Source organism: Peromyscus maniculatus, chromosome 21 (genome assembly GCF_049852395.1).
Source record: "Peromyscus maniculatus bairdii isolate BWxNUB_F1_BW_parent chromosome 21, HU_Pman_BW_mat_3.1, whole genome shotgun sequence".
Classification (NCBI taxonomy): domain Eukaryota; kingdom Metazoa; phylum Chordata; class Mammalia; order Rodentia; family Cricetidae; genus Peromyscus; species Peromyscus maniculatus.
Window position 1 is genome coordinate 9,128,238 of NC_134872.1, and position 19,092 is coordinate 9,147,329.

Sequence of the window (19,092 nt, forward strand, 5' to 3'; positions counted from 1 at the left end):
GCATGTAGGGAGGAAGCCTACAACAGTACAGTGCCTACTGTGTACACGGTACATGTAGGGTTCAGCACCCGAAGTGTGCACAGTGCATGTAGAGTTCAGAGCCTTGTGTGTGCACAGTGCATGCAGGGCACAGTACCTACTGTGTGCGCAGTGCATGCAGGGCACAGTGTCCACTGTCTGCTGGGGTTTGTGCCAGCTGTGGGCAGAATCTACCGCTGTGTTTCCTCCCTTCTCCTAGCTCCCAAGGTTCCTTCTCCCCACTTCCTCCCGTTCAGACTGCAGAGCAAGCTCTGTACCAATGTCATTCCCACAAAGTTGGCCCAGGTCCCTGTCACCATTCTTGGGGTGTATCTACAGCCAAAGACAGATTTGTTATCTACCAGAAGCCTGGACTCCCATTAAAGAATTTTTAAGCATCCATGCAGCAGATGAGGGAAGCATTTGGGGACCTGAGGATGGCCCTTCAAGATGCTAAAATGAGACCATGCACCTGTTCTCCCCTGCCTTTATATGTGCCCAACTGTTGGTAAGGCCTCAGAGATGCTTCCGGGGCTCAGCCCACTCACTACTCACACTGGATGAGCCACCATCCGATTCTTGAGGTTTTGTTGAAGTCTCTGACAACGCAGGTTTCAGGCTGAGGAGACAGTTTAGTTGGTAAAGCGCTTGCCTCGCAAGCAAGAGGAGCTGAGTTTAGATCACCAGCACCATGTGAAAAGCTGGCTGGGGTGTGGTGTGCCTGCCCAGGGGAGGGCCTGGCTGGCCCGCTAGTCTACCCAAGTCAGTGAGCTCCAGGTCCAGTGAAAGCGCCTGTCCAAACCGCAAGCTGGTTGTCGGGGAGGCACCTGGCATCCACCATCAGTTTCTGGCCTCCATGCACAGGAGTGCGTGTGTGTTTGTGCACGCACACAAACGTTCTCCCCCCCCCCACACACACTTGCATGTGCACACGCATGCACTTGTGCAGACTCCTCTAACAGTAGTGATACTACAAAGCTGTTTTCCTTGGATAACGTCGCTCTCCTGAAGAGGGACCTGCCTCAGGGGCAGGGAAAAGAGAACGGGAAAAGAAAGAGAAAGGGAAAAGAGAAAGAAGGGGAGGAAGAGTGAGGACGGCCCACACTGGGTGCTGAGTGGCAGGGCTGGTCTTAAGAGTAAGGCCTGATTGACAGGTGCGTGACTGTGCTGGAAGAGGCTGTCACAGGACCAACAGTAAGTCTCCCCGCCACAGAACAATGGTCTCAGAAGCTGGGAGATTGGGTTTCCGTACTGAAAGGCTGTCCCTGGGGTGGGCGTCCCTTGGGTATGGTCTCCCACGGGATGCAGCTGCCAGTCTGCCATGTACATACATTAATTAGCCTCCTCCGATTGACAATCTCTCCACCTCAACACTGACCAGCCAGAGCCATCAAGGGCTCCTGGTGACTTCTGAACAACCCCCCCCCCCCCCGCCCCTCCTTTCCACACTGGCTGCTGCCCATAGCCGGTCCTTCAAGTCTTTTGGTCTTTAAACCATTTTCTTACATTTATTTGCTCATTCAGGGGAGGCACATGCCAAGGCACTCATGTGGAGATCAGAGCTTGTAAGAACTGCTTCTTTCCTCCGATCATGTGATCGTGTGAGGCCCGGGGACAGAACTCAGGGCAGCAGTCATCTCTACGGGCGGGCAGCTGATCCATCTCGCTGATTCAAGTTGTCTTACAGAATTTAAATCGTCTGCAGTCCGCCCTGACCTTGCTGCCCTCCTCACTCTCCTGTGCTAACCCCACCTCCTTCAACCTGTTTGTCCCCCCACCCCCACCCCTACCCTGTTCCTTGGCCCTGGTGGAAGATTTAAGTTCTCCCACAGGGAGGCAACAAGTGAGGCATTTCCTAGATAAATAGAGCGCTCTGCTGGCCTTACATGGAGTCTTGGGCTGGAAATCCACTCCTCTCCCTCATCTCCCTAGACGGGTCCACAGGTCCGCAGGAGAGCATGCTGGGAACTGCCCCAGCACCCCGGTGGTCGTTGAGTGGATGTGAAGACCACCTGTGGCAGTCCACTCCCAGCTCTGCTGAGACTGTGTCGGGTCCCCACTGATTTCCCTGTTCACTGCTCTCTTCTGGGAGCTCACGAGGGCAGGGACCGAGTTGTTGCTTTCTCTCAGAGGTACAGGTCTCAGAGCAGTTTCCTTCTTGAACCTAGGGCTCGGGTTAGTTGAAGGAGTAAGCTTTGTCTCCTGATTGGAAGGGAAATTTTCCAAGAGCAACAGTTATGACGGCGCCACAACACTTTGTGTTCCTTTTAGAGGCCTTTGAGAGGAAGTCTGAATCTCTTAAGACTGGGGCTCCCTGAGGACAGGTCATGTCTCCTCAGACTGGGGCTCCCTGAGGGACAGGTTGCTTTAGTTTTGTTCTTAGAAGTTCAGTACCAGACAGCTTAAGTTGTAGGGCTGTCTATCCCCCCAAAGAATGCAGGAGGGCGAAGGACTCTGAGTCCTGAATATCAGAAATCATAGAGGGTGACTGTGATTGGCAGGGTCCCTTCTGCTCAGCACCAGACCTTGTCAACAGTGCGATTTGAGGCTGGGGGATAAGACGGATCTAAACTAGATTTGTCTTGTCTAAAAGCTATGGATTCACCCAACTGTGTCCCTGGGTGGCTAAGAGGGACAGATGAAGGTGACTGGGTGATCCTTGCTGTGCGATCTCTTATCATGTATCTGGACCATCATGGTGTGTGTGTGTGTGTGAACACAGAGGACGTGCTTGTTACTAACTCAGAAGAGTCAGCTCTGATGGAGCGGGGTCCCTCAGGAGAGGAAAAGAAAAGGACAACATTGGGTGGGCTGCTCATTCCTAGCTGCACCTCAGCTGCCATGTCTCCCCTCCTCTAGTGCTCCAGGGCCATGTGTACCGGTTCTGCACGGCTGAGGGCCTCTGGCTGCAGAAGGACAACTCCAGCCTGCCCTGGAGGGACCTGTCGGAGTGTGAAGAGTCCAAGCGAGGGGAGAGAGTGAGCTGTCGGCTTCTGAGCCTGGGAAGGGGCCACGGGGTGTCTGCTTCATGGGAGCAGAGACTCTGGGCTGTGGGTGGGGCTGCCTGTTGTCACATCTGTCCCCGTGCTTCGGGTGACTCTGCACATCTGCCGTCTGGCCAAAGGTGATGTGTGCTCACCTTGGAGCCAGGTTGTAAACATCCCTGGACCACTTCCATAGGTCACGCTCTTCCTTGATCCTGGAATCCCAGGTGGGGCCCCAGGTCACCTCAGTCCCTGGACTCTGGAATGAAGGTAGGGGAGGAGGAGGCTCACAGGCTGTGCATACATCCTTGTGTCCCTCTATGCACGCAGAACTCCCCTGAGGAACAGCTCCTGTCTCTGTACATTATCTACACCGTGGGCTACGCACTTTCCTTCTCTGCCCTGGTCATCGCCTCAGCCATCCTTGTTGGCTTCAGGTAAGGGGAGCTCAAGACGGAACAGGAAGGACTGCCTTGTGCTCATTTCCATAGTAGAGGAATCCCAAGCCAAAGCAGTCGGGGTCCTGCTTTCTGGAACTTCCTGGAAAACATGAGGTTGAAAACAGGTTGCAGCAGTGTGTGTTCAGTCTAATCTCCACCGTGTAACTGCACATGTGCACTCCAAAAAATTACATGAGTGTGTGCGTGCACACACACACGAATTGTAACACTGGATGGTAAGATGATGGGAAATTCCAAGAAGTCACATCCAGCATGCAGATGATAATCAATAGTTCAGCATGATTTCAGGAAAGTCTCAGTGGCCAGAGATCCTACTGTCTTGGAGATGTCTTGGAACGCCACTGGAAAGTTCTTTCTTGGGTCTAACCTAGCTGAGGAGGGGCTGAGAAGCAGCTTCCTTAATCTCTCTGGGGTAAGTGAGGGAAACTGAGTTTAAGGTCAGAGGAATTGTGGGTGTTAGAAACCTCGGGATCTCGACTATCAAGAATAGGAGAGGCGGGGCTGCAGAGATGACTCTGCATTTAAGAACATATCCCACTCTTGCAGAGGACCCTGGTCCAATTCCCAGTACCCATGCTGGGCAGCTCACAACCACCTGTAATTCCAGCTCTTTGGGATATGGTGCCCTCTTCTGGACCCTGTGGGACCGGCACTCATGTGTTCATTACCTCCCCACACACACAGCATACACATATTTAAAAGAATAAACGTAAATATTTAATAAAAACGAGGGATTTTTTTTTCTCCTCTGGTCTCTAAAGCATCTGGGATAACACTGGACATACAGTCAGTGTTCAATAAATGCATTCATTGGATGAGGATTGTGTTAGCTACTTTTATGTGCCAGAGAGATATATGCAAGGACAGTTTCAGAGCGGAAGGCTTGGTTTTGACTTATGATTTTGGGGCTTTGGTCTGTGGCTATTTGACCCCCATGGGATTGGGGAGAAAATCATAGCCATGAGAGTGTGTGCCAGAGGGAGCTGTTCATCTCCTGATGGACAGGAGGCAGAGAGAGGAAGGGACTGAAGAGTGAGTATATTCTTCAAAGGCACACCCCTGCTGACTTACTTCCTCCACTTAGGCTCCTAAGTTCCACCCCATAAAGCATTCATCATCCCTTAAATAGTGTCACCATCCCAATCTACACATCCCAGTGAGATTTATATTCAAACCATTATACTCTTATTGTGAACTAGTCCAGAGATTCAGACTATGTATAGTGAAAATGCATATAGGAATACACTCTTAGAACTAAGGCATTGTGAGTTGGGGAGAGAGCTCCACAGCTAAAGTACTTGCCACATAAATGTGAGGAGCAGAGTTCAGATCCTGAGAAAGCCAAACAAGCCAGGTGGACTTGGTGGCCTACCTATAATTCCAGCCTTGGAAGGTTAAAACAGGATCGCCAGAACAAGCTTGCTAGCCAGGCTAGCCATCTCAGTGATCTCTGGGTTTGATTGAGAGCCCTTGCCTTGATGAAAAAGTTGAAAGAGCAATGGCGAAAGATTTCCATCATCATCCTCAGGCCTCCCTATGTGCACACACGTGCACATACAATCATGCACACACCTACAGGAAAAATGAAAAAAAAATACCACCAAATTATTACAAGTCAGATTACGGGTAAATACCCATAATCCCAGCACTTAGATCAAGGCAGGAGGATTACCACAAGCTCAAGGCTGGTCTGGGTTACATAACAAGTTCCAGGCTAGCCTGAGCTACAACACAAAGCAAAGCACATCCACCAGGTCCCCACGTCCGCCCCTGAAGCGCTAATCCTTTTTTGTAAGGACCTGATTCCCCCTCCGTCTCATTGCCTTGCACTCCTTTCCTGAGTGTCTATAAGAACACACAGCGTGGTTCGCTGATATTTTAAACAGCGTTGTGACCATGTCCTGCTGCAGTTCCGAGGGTATGGGAGTCCAACACTGTGTTTTTGTCAGGTTCATTCTGACACAGGCAGTCCTATTTCATTAATTTGAGCTGTCCCTGTATTCCTGTGTCCACACGGTCATGGATCTTTGAAGCATTTTGTTGATTTTTTCCTTTCCGCATTACAAACCTTACAACCATGTTTTTTTTTTTTTTTTTTTTTCCCTGTGGTTTTTGCCTGTGTGTTTCCTGGGGGCATATCCCCAGTTGCCACCAATAACCACCTGCCTGGTTTTTACTATTTTGTCAGCTGGTGTTAGGTGGCTTGCCAGGCGCCTGGCTGCTGCCAGTCTGTGCTCTGGCCACCAGCGAAGAAGGTTCCCCTTGCTTCAGACCCTACCCACATTTAATATTTTCAGAATTAAGTGAAGCTGATCTATAAAGCGTGCAAAAGAACTTGTTAAGATTTTAATGTGCTTATCTTTGGCCCCCAGAGAGATTTTTATTTCATATTTTAGTCTATGTATTGCTTGCTCATTGCTTTTTTTTATTTTTTTATTCTTAGTTTATTTGGCTTTCATGGCTTCTTTTAGGCATTTGTTATCTGGATAGTAACCCAAAATACACTTAATCTATGCCAATTTTTTTTTAACTCTATGGTGCCTTTTATACACAGGAGCTCTGCATTTAAATGAAATGAAATTGGCCAACTATCAATTTTTATTAATTAACAAAAGTATTAATTAACAAAAGTTATTTTTATCAATTGATAGACATTTATTAATTTTTTTCCTGAAGACTAGATTTCTTTTGGCTCTCCCTTGAGCAATCTTTTCTTACCTGATGGCTGCAAAGCCACTCAGCTCTGTTCCTGTCCAGAAGCTGCAGGGTCCACTGGGATTAAGTGTGTGTCAGGTGAGGACCTGGGATTTCATCCCCCCCCCCCGCCCCCCGCCCCCGTATGTGACCCTTGCCCTGTGCCTTTGCTGACAGTCTTGGTTTGCACAAGGGCCCCTGGATTCGTAGGTTTATTTCTGTTGTTTACATCCTGTTCTGTCAGCCTGTTTATCCATCCTATTCCCAAACCACAGCACTTTGTCTCCTAAAGATTTGCTAGAAACTTAAGGTCTCAGGCCATTAAGTTAAGGCCAACCCTGATGACCTGAGTTTAATCCCTGGATCCACACAGCGTGAGAAAAGAACTGATTCCTCCAGATTCGTTCCCAGACCTCTGGCCGCCACACAAGTGTCCTGGCATGTGTGGACCCAAACATACATGTATGCCATATATACATAAAATTAATTAACACAATAACATTTTTTTAAGGGATTTAAGGGATTTATGGGATTTAAAGATAAATCCCATCTCTCAGGCTGTGGAGATGGCTCAGTGAGTTAAACATTTGATACTCGAGTGTGAGAACCTGAGTTTGCATCCCCAGAACCCACAGAAAGCCAGATACAGTTGGTGGCATGTGTTTGTGGCCTGGCACTCCTGCGGTGGCATGGAAGGCAGAGGTAAGAGTGCCCTAGGAAGTTCCTGGGCTGGCCAGCCTGGTGTGAGGAGTATGAACCAGAGACTGTCAAGGTAGACAGTGAGGCTGTCATCCGACCTCTGCCCGCCCGTGCACTCCCACTCGCACCCACGAACATGCACACATATGTGCAGGTATCACATACATAGACCCAGAGAAATCCTAGCTGTGTTACAGCAAAGACGCCTATGTTGTGATTTCTTTTGGGTATTGATTGTTTTGAGACAGGGTCTCATGTAATCTGGACGGGCTTTAAACTTGCTTTGTGGCTGAGGCTGGCTTTGAACTCCTAATTCCCTTGCTTCCACCTTCCAAGTGGTGGGATTATAGGTGTGCAAATCATGCCCCTCTGGGGCTTGTCTTGTTGAAACCGGGCCTTGCTTTGTAGCCTAGACTTGCCTCAAATTCCTGATCCTCCTGCTTCAGCCTATCACGTGCTGGGATTACAGGAAAGGGCCACTTGATGGTTCTGTAATGACCACCCACACTACCCTTGATCTTTAGCTATTCTTTGTAAACTTTTTAAGTACCATGAAAAAAAGTTGACATTTTACCACAGCTGCTTTGAATTCGTTATTTGACATGGGACAGTGACAGTGGCATTTCTGTTGATAAGTACGGTGTGACTATGTATTTCCCACTAATTTAAGACTTCTCTGATAATCTTAAGCCAATTTTACTATGTTGCCCATAAGGATCTTACCCATTCTCTTGTTAGAGATATTTCCAGGAAATCAAATAGAACCTTCCGAATGGATCTTCAGTTTCTTTTCACTGCATTTTGCTAGGATGTGTCAGGGAAGCCGTCCGCAGTCTCGCCCAGCTCTTTAGTTGCTATAGTTCACCCGTACACTGTTTGGGGTTTCTCTGAAAAGACTCATCTATAAGCCATAACCAGTTCTGGTTCACCCCTTCCATGGCCCTGCTGAAGTGCTGGGGTCTGTAGAGTAGTCATTAGAGGTGATGAGAGCACACGTCCTCACCTGGCTGCTGGTTTTAAAGGAAATAGTTGCCAGCTTCCTCTGTGAAGAATGAAGTTGCCTTTTGCTTAGAGATAGCCTTTGAGCGGATGAAGTGCCCTCAGACTTCCAGTTTGCCACACAGTGTGTGTGTGTGTGTGTGTGTGTGTGTGTGTGTGTGTGTGTGTGTGTGTGTTTGCTCGCTCACATGCTTGCATGTGCATGCTCTGCACATGGCTTGCATGTCAAGCATGTGGAAGCCAGAGAAGAACATCGGATGTCCCTCTCTGTCATTCTCGCCTTATTTGCTTGAGAACGGGGACTCTTACTGAACCTGGAGCTAGGGGGGCAGCCAGCAAACCCGAGTCATCTTCTGGTCTCTCCGCCCCACTCCCCGCCCCCCACCCCAGCACCGAGGTTACAGGTGTGCACACTTGGTTTCCCAGGTGAGCACTGGGGATCTGAACTGAGGCCCTCATGCTTGCACAGCATATGCTCTTACCCGCTGAGCGATCTCCTCGGCCCTGCTACACATTTTTACCGGACAGTATGCTGACACGGTACCCAAATCCTTAATTCCTACCGTATGCCTAGACACACACTGTCCCAGAGAACAGTCCAGGAGTGTCTTGCCCCGAAGAATCAAAGCCCCCACTGGGAAGACTGATCCGGCACAGACCTTGCTTTGGTTCCCTGTAACTGTATGAGGGAAGGCTCCGCGGCAAGGACAGACGATGGGTAGGAAACAGGCGGCGACTGCCTGGCTGAGGGCCTCTTAGGCAGCGCGCGCTTCGGAGGGTTTTCAAAGGTTGTGAGGAAGAAAGACACTCTCGGAGGAAGGAAGTCGTGAACATAGTCCCAGAGAGAGAGACACGTGCCTGACGTGTGTGGGGGCTGGCCGGGAGCCAGCATTGGCCATCGTGCCAGGGAAGGGCCCTGCTTTCTCCCTCAGACACTTGCACTGCACCCGGAACTACATCCACCTGAACCTGTTTGCATCCTTCATCCTCCGAGCCCTGTCCGTCTTCATCAAGGATGCCGCCCTCAAGTGGATGTACAGCACCGCCGCCCAGCAGCATCAGTGGGACGGACTGCTCTCCTATCAGGTGCATGGCGTAGCCCGGGGAGCCCGGGGAGCCTGGGGAACCTGGGGAGGGAAGGGCATGGGTGAAGGGGTCCGCTGCCTAAGTCTGGGATGGGTAAAAGTGAAAGTATCCCAGACGTGGCCTCAGAGAGTCCCTGTATGATGGGAGAGGCAGTCTACCATATGGGAAACCCCTAGTCTGATGGGAGAGGTAAGACACCCCAGGGAGCCCCCGGTGTGATGAGAGAGGCAGTCTAACCTGGGGAGTCCGTAGTCTACTCTGAGAGAGGCCTAGTTTGATGAGAGAGGCAGTCCAACACAGAGAGCCCCCAGCCTGATGGAAGAGGAAGTCCACCATGGGAAGCCCCTAGTCTGATGGAGGAGACAGTTCACCCTGGGCAAGTGAGCCCAAGGTAAGAGACTCTGCCAAAGGGAGTTCAGTGGGACACAGAAAGAACTCTGGGTGCAGACCAGAGTTTGCATCCCAGCTCTGCCATGCACTAGCTGTATATAAATTCAGACACGTCGTATAACTTCTCCAGGACTCCGTTCTCTTCCCAGCATGGGAACAATAGCAGGTGCTTTTTTTCTCAGGTTAGGGAGGGTTCCAATGAACTAAAGCAGAGACAGTTCCCAGGAGTGACCCTGGCCGTATGAAAACGCTTTCATCCTGTGTTAAGCATGGTAGGCCAGTGGCCAAGCCAGGCCAGTGAGGAGCGGCAGGTGCAGGCAGGCAGGGCCACTGTCCCAACGGGACCCTTCTTTGTCCCCAGGACTCTCTAAGCTGCCGACTGGTGTTCCTGCTCATGCAGTACTGCGTGGCGGCCAACTACTACTGGCTGCTGGTGGAGGGTGTGTACCTGTACACGCTGCTGGCCTTCTCAGTGTTCTCGGAGCAGCGCATCTTCAAGCTGTACCTGAGTATAGGCTGGGGTAAGGCCTACTGTCCTTGCCTTCCATGGGAACCTGCAGCAAGGGGTGGCAGACCCTACCCTGTCTTTAAAAAAAAAAAAACACAAATCTCCTTTCTTAATAGATGCTTCTGTTCTCATATGGCCACACATCCCCCTACCCTGACCCTTAACCTTGCCACCACACCATAGAGGATACTGTCCTCAAAATACTAAGGTCCTGTGGGGAGAGCATTTCATACCCGGTGCAGGGTACCAGGGGTCCTGTGGGAGGCGCTACATCCTGGGCCTCACTGTGGGTGGGCCGGGGGTAGGATACTGTTGTAATGATAGAGGGGATGATTCAGAGGAGAGCCAAGTTGGGAGAGGTGAGCATTGAGGAAAGGGGCGGACTGCGGATGTGCCTGGAGCCCAGCTAGAAATGTTCTAGCCAAAAAAAGTCTACGGAGAACCATTGTGCTTTTTTTTTTGCTGGAACATTTCTGGTTGTGTTTCTACCTCTCGCCGCATGAGAGTCACGTGGAGGGTAAGGAGGACTGCAGGTCAGTTGGGGTGGGGGTGGGAGGCTGGAGCCCTTTTCGATCTCCCCTTGGAGTTCCAGGGTTTTCTTCCTCGTGCCATGCCTTTAGTCCTGAGAGCTATTCTGGTCCTTCCCAGCCTTGGCTGCCGGAGACATCTCAGCTCAGTCAGAGCAGACCGCGTGCTCTCCCGTCCTTATCCTGCCCTTCCAAGATGCTGTTTGGTGCTGGGAGCATCCTCCTCATCGCATGGTTGCTTTCCAGCTCACTTTCCAGGAAGCTGCCTCAGGTTTCCAGGCCCTTAGGACCCTGGCCTCTGGCTCTCTCAGCCCCTCTGCACTCTCCTTGCACCCTACTTATTTCTTCGGGTGCCCCTCGGCCACCTCAGGCATGAGGAGCTCTAGTCGGGGCTTGTTGTAACCAAAGTATTAAGGTCCCTAAGACCCAGGGAGCAACAGGGCCTTAAAGACAAAGCATACCCTGAGTCACAAGAGGCAACTAACTTCCTGACTCTGGGCCTTGTTGTCCACTTGCCAAGCACAGACCTGGGCTTCTGCTTTTCTCTTCAGTCCTCTGTTGGTTCTGCTGAGCAGGCTTAGGTCTCTGTACAGATAAAAGTGGCCCTAGCTTCAGCATGCAGAGATTCCCGACAGTCCCTTTTCTTCCTCCTCCTCCTCCAAGACCCAGCCCACCCTACTAGATCTTTCCTTCCTTCCTAGGCCTCTTTATCCTGCCAGACAACCCCATCAGGTGGGACATCTGGAGAGTCTGATGCTCCCTAGGGGTGGGTGCAGGGACAGGCCATTGAGGAGAACTCAGGGAAGGGCTTCCTGTGTGGGGGACGGATAGCGTCTGTCCATTCTGGGAAATAACATCAGTGCTGTTTGTATCTGTCACCATAGCAACCCGAGGGCAGGACCAATCAAAGTCATGTGTTCGGGAAAGCAGGGAGTTGGTAAGGGTCAGTGGAGACATACGGTACTGTGAAGGTCTTTAAGTAGGATATGGGGGAAGGAAGGGTGCCAGGTCTTTCTTGCTTAGCCTAGCTCGGGGCTCAGGACCCTCAGGGACATCTTCCCCAACAAGGACATCTTTTTTGAGGAACTGGGGTGGGGAGAGGCAGGGTCAGAGAAAAAACAGGAGTCACAGAGACCTGCCTGCTTTATGGCCATGTCAGGAGGCCTCGCCTGAGTCAGGATAGGCAGACAACTTCTAGCTTCCTGTGCAGCTGAAGTAAAAGCAAGACTGATGGAGTTGTGGAAAGCTCCTAAAAGGTACATCAACTGGTACTGCCATCCATGAGCAGCTGGCCGTCCCCAGAAGGGAGATAAGTGTTGATGGGAAGACATGACTTCCCAAGATCTGTTCTGTGCCTCTGGTTACCTTTTCTCTCCCGGCTTGTCTTGGAGAACTGTAGCCTTCAAGGGGAATGTCAGATGGTGGGTGACAGATGTTAATGCATGGATGAAGCTCATCAGAGCTGGCTGGTGGCACAAGCAAGCTCATTCATTCTGGAGTGAGATCTCAGAGAGAACAGCAACTGATGGAGGACTCACCACCTGAAGTTTCTGTGCATGTAGGGCCTAAGAAATTGCATGGTCTTGTCTAGAGAGCTTCCCTTCTCTCGTGGATATATTTATTCCATTCCTACAGGGCATATTCTATGGGGCAGGGTCTATGCCATGTCCCAGGCCATCCTGTTATTTGTTCAGTCTAAATGAACGCCTGTTTATAAAGCATGGTGGATGTTGGATGGCTGGTCAGTGCAGAAATAAAGAGAGCGGGGGGGGGGGGGGGGAGAGAGAGCTCGATGAAAAGCACTTACTGAATAATCATGAGGACTGGAGTTTGGATCCCCAGAACCCATATAAAAGAGTTGTGGCACCTGCTTGTAAGTCCAGTACCAGGGAGACAGAAACCGATGGATGCCCAGGACTTACTGACTAATCAGTTTAACCTAGTTGGTAAACCCCAGGTTCCAGCAAGAGACCCTGACTCAAACAACAAGGTAGACAGATCCTTAGCAATGACATCTGAGGTTGTCCTCTGGCTCTCATGTTCGTGGGTCTATACACACTTTTGCACCACACACCTTTGAGCATATATAGGGACGGACAGACAGACAGACAGACACACACACACAAGGAATGTAATAAAACTTTTAAACAATAGTAATAGTAACATTAGTAAATGGACCAATAGGGAGACCTGATGGATGCTGGCCAGCTGTGCACTGTTAGATCCCCTCCCCTCCCCTCTCTGAATCATGGGCCAATACGGTGATCCAGACGCACAAGTTGCTCAGCAGCTGTGACTGTGTGGACACCAATGAGTTGAGGACACTGATGGTGGTGACTGGAAAGGTTCTGACATGGTTCTGCCTTGGAAATGTACACCTGGGAGAGATGTCCTAAAGCTACCCTCCACCACGTGCATGAAACCTGTGTCCACATACCTTAATGTGCACACTGTGACCTACCTCAGACATCCACATGACCAACTTGAGAAAGGCATAGGTAGAGGCAGGTAATGAGATATTGATGCAGAAAGCCTCTGAGGATGGCTGGAGCGGGTGTAGGCTTACAGCCCCAGAATCTGCTCTTACATGTGTTCTTTCCTCCTGTCCATCTCCTCAGCTGCCGGGAGAGGCTGACCGGCCCATCTGCTCAGCACAGACTGAGCTCTGGGGAGTCTACCCTGTACACCTTAGGAACCAGCCAGACTCTTTGCTGCTTAGAGCCACAAACTACAATCTCACAGTTCCTGTGCTCAAAAGTCTTGAGTTCAACATGGCTGTGCATCCCTGACTCAGAATATCTAGCTGGATCTGCTAGTCAGAGTTACTGCCATCTAGGGCTTGACTGGGGAATCGATCTCCAAGCTCACTCATGGAGCTGTGGGTAGGAGCCCTCCATGCCTTGCTGTAGGGAGCTCTCTGTACACTGTTAGGGAACACTCTTGGTGTGACAACTCCCTCTACTTCCCCAAGTAAATGGAGACAGGGAGAGGGAGAGGAGGAGGGGGAGAGGGAGAGAGAGAAAGAAAGAGAGAGCGAGAGCACAAAAGTCTATAATCCTAGTACTCAGGAAGTGGATGAAGGAAGATCAGAAGTACAAGGTCATCTTTGACTTTATAGCAAAAAAAGCAAGTTTGAGGCCAGTCTGGACTACTTGAGACCCTGTCTCAACAACAACAACAACAACAACAACAACAAGTATGAATACCTAGGGGTAGTGATTACTGGGAACCATCTAAGTGGCTACCTCTAAGCTATATTCGTCAACTTTGCATTGCTATAATAAAATAAATATTGTTATCATAAAGAGAAAAGGGCTATTTATATGATCACCATTCTGCAGATTCAAGTCAAAGATTAGGCAGACTCCTTGCTTTGAGCCTCTTGTGGGGGTGCCACATTGCAGTGGTGGGGTACATATGAGTGAACAAATAGTCCACCTCATGCCAGGAAGGAAAAATGAGAGACTGGACAGGCTGAGTGTCCCAAAATCTCCTCTGGGAAGGACTGCCCACAGACCCTATCTTCTGAAGGCTCCACCATCTAGTGTCACATGTCTAAACCCTAGCGCTCACTGAGGAGTCTTGCTGCTGCAGTTAGTAATTGTGTAGGCCTCAATATAAATGGGACAGGCCTTGTCTCTTTTCTAGTCCTCAAACAGGTACATGGGGAAGGAACCAAACACCTGAAGGGGCTTCTGGGACCTAAGGTGTGGACTGAGATGGGCATCTGGGCTGAAAAGAGGGAGGATGGAGCATCAGAGAGTCTTCCTGGTCCCCTCCTCACCCAGCATGTCCTCCCCACCACGTTGTACTGATCTTGTGCCACTTGAGTGTCTGTCCTGGGATCTCACAGCCAAGATTCTAGAGACAAATCCCAGCAGGGCACCTGGCACCCAGGAGGGGCTGGACCATGACGAACTCTGTGAGGAAGAATGTGGGACATGAGTGTGAAACCCTTCACCTCCGTTCTCACAAGCACTACTTTAGGGCCAGGAAGGTTGAGGGGCCGGAGATGTGAGGGGTCCAGGGTGTGAGCGGACCTGGGCACTGTGGCAGCAGCTCTGTCCTGCCAGCTTCTCTCCTCTTTGTCTTTCCTTCTCCCCATTAGGTGTTCCTCTGCTGTTTGTTATCCCCTGGGGCATTGTCAAATACCTCTATGAGGATGAGGGGTGAGTGTCTTGCTGCAGGAGTGTGGTGGGCTGGGGTCTCATCCTTATAATCTGTGGGATTCTTGAACCCTGGAGCACAAGTTTCCTACTTGTTTGGGAGGATTCATAGGGCCAGCAGGAGTTTAGCATACGAATTCCGTCTCTAATCTCTACTCCCTGCACCTGCCCTGGGATGGTATGATGATCTATATTGCTGGCCTGTGCAGTGCACGATGCCTTCCTGATGGCTTTTATGAACATCAGAGTGAAGAGCCTGTTGTTTTGTGTATGACGCTGGGTGTGCGTATGACTGTTTGCAGAGGTCCGTGACGATGTGGGAGAGGCATGGGTCTCTCTGTGGATGACCATGTATTGAGGACTCTGGGGTGGGGCATGTGATGCACTTACAGGATTCTACATGGATCTGTGGCTGAGTGTAGCACTTTGCTTGGCTTTGGGTCCTTGTGCCTTTGTCCTGCACTAACCACTGGAGCCTCTGAGTGTCCAGTTGGATGCCTTGTGTGCCTCTCTCTTCCTCCCCAGCTGCTGGACCAGGAACTCCAACATGAACTACTGGCTCATCATTCGACTGCCCATTCTCTTTGCTATTGGGGTGAGTGACAGAGCTGGGGATTGAAATGGAAGCTGGTGGATCTGGCCTGGGACCAGGCTAATGACTGGGGGAAGGTGAATGGTCCTAGCCTCCTGCCCATGTGCTCTGCAGGTCAACTTTCTCATCTTCATCCGGGTCATCTGCATTGTGGTCTCCAAACTGAAGGCAAATCTCATGTGCAAAACTGACATCAAATGCAGGTACCTTAACCAAGAAGGCTGCAGGGGTGCCCTTGGCCTTCCCCTTCACCAGAGAGAGAATCTGGGCACTCTGTTGGGAGCCCTGTGTATCCCTCTTTTCCTATCAGGTCTGCAACCCCGAAGCTTTTCAATCTATTTTAGACATCCCCTGAGCTTCTAGAGTCTTGGCTTCTGCCCCCATCTCTCTCACACACACACCAAGGCAGCTCGTCCAGGGTATTTTCAGTGAAGAGTGTCCATGGTGGGCACAGAGAGAAAAGAGCGGTCTGCGTACAAGTAGCTGAATGACACATGCCGTCTCACCCTCTCTCTCCAGACTTGCTAAGTCCACTCTGACGCTCATCCCCCTCCTGGGGACACATGAGGTCATCTTTGCCTTTGTGATGGACGAACATGCCCGAGGGACCCTCCGCTTCATCAAACTGTTCACAGAGCTCTCCTTCACTTCCTTCCAGGTGACTCACAGTTGGGGGGCACATGCCTGGGATGTCCCAAAGTGAGGGAGGGGCGGGCACCAGCTTGCATCATGCAGACGGGGGAAGATGAATAAGATGAGACCCGAGAGAACAATCTGGGCCCCAGGTTACACGGTGGGAGCAGAGCCAGAGCGAGTATCCCCAGGTATTCGGACATAGAAGTCAGTCTTCTTTGTAAGTCCATAGGACAAGAAGCCTTCTCAGATGTGGACCTGGGCATCTGGGCATCTAGAGAGAGGCACCGCCATCCACTACTTCCTGCCAGGCAATTTATACACACAATGCATTCAGTCCTCCCACGACCTACAGTTGCGAGATCGCCCCTACTTGACATAACTGGAAACTGAGGCCCGGAGATGTTAAAACAGGGTTTACAGGGGGTTGTGTGACTTTTCCTAGGAAGACACGAACAGATAACTATTTGGTCCGCATAGAATACTCATGGTTGACCAAGGAAATGATGCCACTGAAGTCCAGGTGGTGAGCCAATGAACTTGGGCTTGGATACAGGGCCGTGGGTGACTCAAAGGCAGCTGCATCGTTGAAAGGTCCGTCCCAGCATGGATGATGACTTACAGAAGCGGCATCCTGGAGGTCCCTGCATGATTTGCAGACAGCTCCATGGGGGAAGAGTTTCCTTGCCTTAGTTAGGGTTTCTATTGCTGTGAAGAGACACCATGACCATGGCAACTCTTGCAAAGGAAAACATTTCATTGTGGTGGCTCACTTATAGTTCAGAGGTTTAGTCCATTGTGGTCATGGCAGGAAGCAAGGCAGTGTTCAGGAAAACGTGCTAGACATGTCCTTCTCTAGACAAGCTCTCAGAAGGAGCTGAGGGTTCTTACATCTTGACTCACAGGCAACAGGAAGTGATCTGAGTCACTGGGTGTGGCTTGAGCATATAGGAGACCTCAAAGCCCGCCTCCACAGTGACACACTTCCTCCAACAAGGCCACACCTACTCCAACAAAGCCTCCTAATAGTGCCACTCCCTTTGGGGGCCATTTTCTTTCAAACAACCACACTCCTCTTTCCCCCAAAACTGCCGACTGCTCATATAAACCCCATGGAGGAGTCTGTAACTTTCTGAACTTCCTGGGTCTTACAAGTCCCATGCGTTTCCTAGGTCTTAGGAGCCTCTTTCTTCCTTCCAGGAAGGAATATCTCGATTCAGAAGAACTAGCCACACAACACGGGACGAGGGTAGGGGGGTGGGGATGTGTCATATGGGTTCAAAGCAAGGAATCGGTCCTCCTCGCTAGCATGAGATGGTGCAGCATGAGTGAAAAATGTAAGAAACTGGGCCTGGAGAGATGGCTCAGCAGTTAAGAGCACTTGCTGCTCTGGAAGCTTGGTTCCCAGCATCCATGTGCTATCGTATACAATTACCTATTACTCCAGTTCCAAGAGGCTCAGATGTCCTCTTCTGGCCTCCAAGGGCTCCTGCACACACATGGTGCATGTAAACTCTCTCTCTCTCTCTCTCTCTCTCTCTCTCTCTCTCTCTCTCTCTCTCTCTCTCTCTCTCTCACACACACACACACACACACACACACACACACACACACAAATTTATTTTGGAAAATTAAAAAAAAATTAACCCTTGTCTATTCCCAAGCCAGTCTGGACTGCTTGATTTGAGGAGAGGAATCCCAGAGGCTAGTCCCCCGGGTGCCTCCTCCTGAGTCCCTTCCTGCTAACACGCCTCTTGTTTCCAGGGCCTGATGGTGGCCATCTTGTACTGCTTTGTCAACAATGAGGTAAGGTCTGCAGAGGGATGGTAGGGACCCTGCTGGGGCTGCTGCCATTGGCTGGTGTGGGGCTATGCAGTGGGGGTTCTCTTCAGTCTTTCTATACTTCCAGTCACCTCACTGTGGATGAAGATTGAGGTGGCATCTTCTTGCCTTTATATTCTCTTCTCTGCTCCCCTCAACACACACACACACACACACACACACACACACACACACACACACACTCCTAATGAAATAAGAGCTTAGGGAAGACCCAGCCTCGTGTTAAAGGGTTAATGTTGACTATTTCAAGCCGGGGGTGTTCAACCTTGTGACCTTGCCGTATGTCACTGTCATCCACAAATGATCCGGGCCACATTTGTCGTTATCCTCATATTCATGCAGCCCTTAGGCTACAGGTTGGGCACACCTGATTTACTGCTGAGCGACCCAACACACATGTGCCCTGGCCACTCTTGTGGCCTCTGCCCACAAGAGCCGTTCTCCAGACCCAGGGTTGCCATGGCAATGCCAGGTACTTGTGACCTGAGAAGATGGCTCGAACATTGGTCTCATGTGGCTGTCAAGGCCTGCACCAGCTGCTGGTCGGTGAGGAGTGGGGACGGGGGGACCGGTGATTGATTTACTGTGGTTTATGTCTGAGGGGCAAAGTCAAGTCGCTCAGGAGCCGTGAGTGCTCAGCCTCTTCTACACGGCTAAGCTGTGTGGCCTCCGGCTAGCGACCTTGTGGTCTTTCCCTCTTTTACCCAGGGGTCAGTGGAGGTAAGAAAGATTTACCAAACCCTGGGCCTGACTCGGTTCACAGTCGGGGGTTCCTGGGATGTGATGCTGGGCGTTAATGCTCAGAGGGCAGGGAAGGGTAAACATCCGATGGCGCAGATGCCACGGCCGGCCATTTATTTATTTATTTATTTATTTATTTATTTATTTATTTATTTATTTATTTATTTATTTTTTAATCATTCATCCATCGGGGTGCAGCCAGTGTGTATGTGCCACAGAGCGCAGGTGCAAGTCAGACAACAACTTGGGGCGGGTTGATTCTCTCCCTCCTCCGTGTAGGTTCCGGTGATCCAACTCAGGCCATCCGGCTTGGTGGCAAACGCCCACTGGGCCGTCGCACCAGCTCCAGGGTCATTCTGTGTTTCATTTCCCTGACTGATCAGCGGGAGGACCTCACCTCAGAGCGTGGCTGCCTAGAGGAGGAAGACGTGGCCATGCCTATCAAGTGCTCTGTGCTAAGTGGGGAGGAGACACAGCCAGAGACTGGCTGGGCTTCTAGAGCTGTGGCAGGCAGGAAGCCAGTGGTTAGATGAGGGTGCCGGAGTCGGACTAGACCTGGGTTCTAATCCTGGCTGAGCCCTGGGGAGATATTTATGAGTTCTGCTCCTTTGCTCGCCCCGTTTCTCCTCAGGAGTGATGGCTGCTTCCCAGGGCTAATGAGGAAGGAAATCAAAATGGCGTTTCTTTTTGGGTGTGTAGATACATGTGTGTGCACATGCGTGTAGAGGCCAGGGATCTTGCCAAGTGTCTTC

At 50.7% G+C, this 19,092-nt stretch overlaps 1 protein-coding gene across 1 annotated transcript in view; it reads left to right on the forward strand.

The window, feature by feature from the left end:
- Glp1r (glucagon like peptide 1 receptor) overlaps positions 1–19,092 on the forward strand; it is a 40,790-nt gene that overhangs the window by 14,960 nt on the left and 6,738 nt on the right. The window contains exons 4-12 of the mRNA XM_076558471.1: positions 2,878–2,996; positions 3,333–3,439; positions 8,788–8,941; positions 9,693–9,852; positions 14,475–14,535; positions 15,058–15,127; positions 15,239–15,327; positions 15,644–15,782; positions 17,522–17,563. Coding sequence (XP_076414586.1) covers positions 2,878–2,996; positions 3,333–3,439; positions 8,788–8,941; positions 9,693–9,852; positions 14,475–14,535; positions 15,058–15,127; positions 15,239–15,327; positions 15,644–15,782; positions 17,522–17,563 — 941 coding nt within the window. The remainder of the gene's footprint in view (positions 1–2,877; positions 2,997–3,332; positions 3,440–8,787; positions 8,942–9,692; positions 9,853–14,474; positions 14,536–15,057; positions 15,128–15,238; positions 15,328–15,643; positions 15,783–17,521; positions 17,564–19,092) is intronic.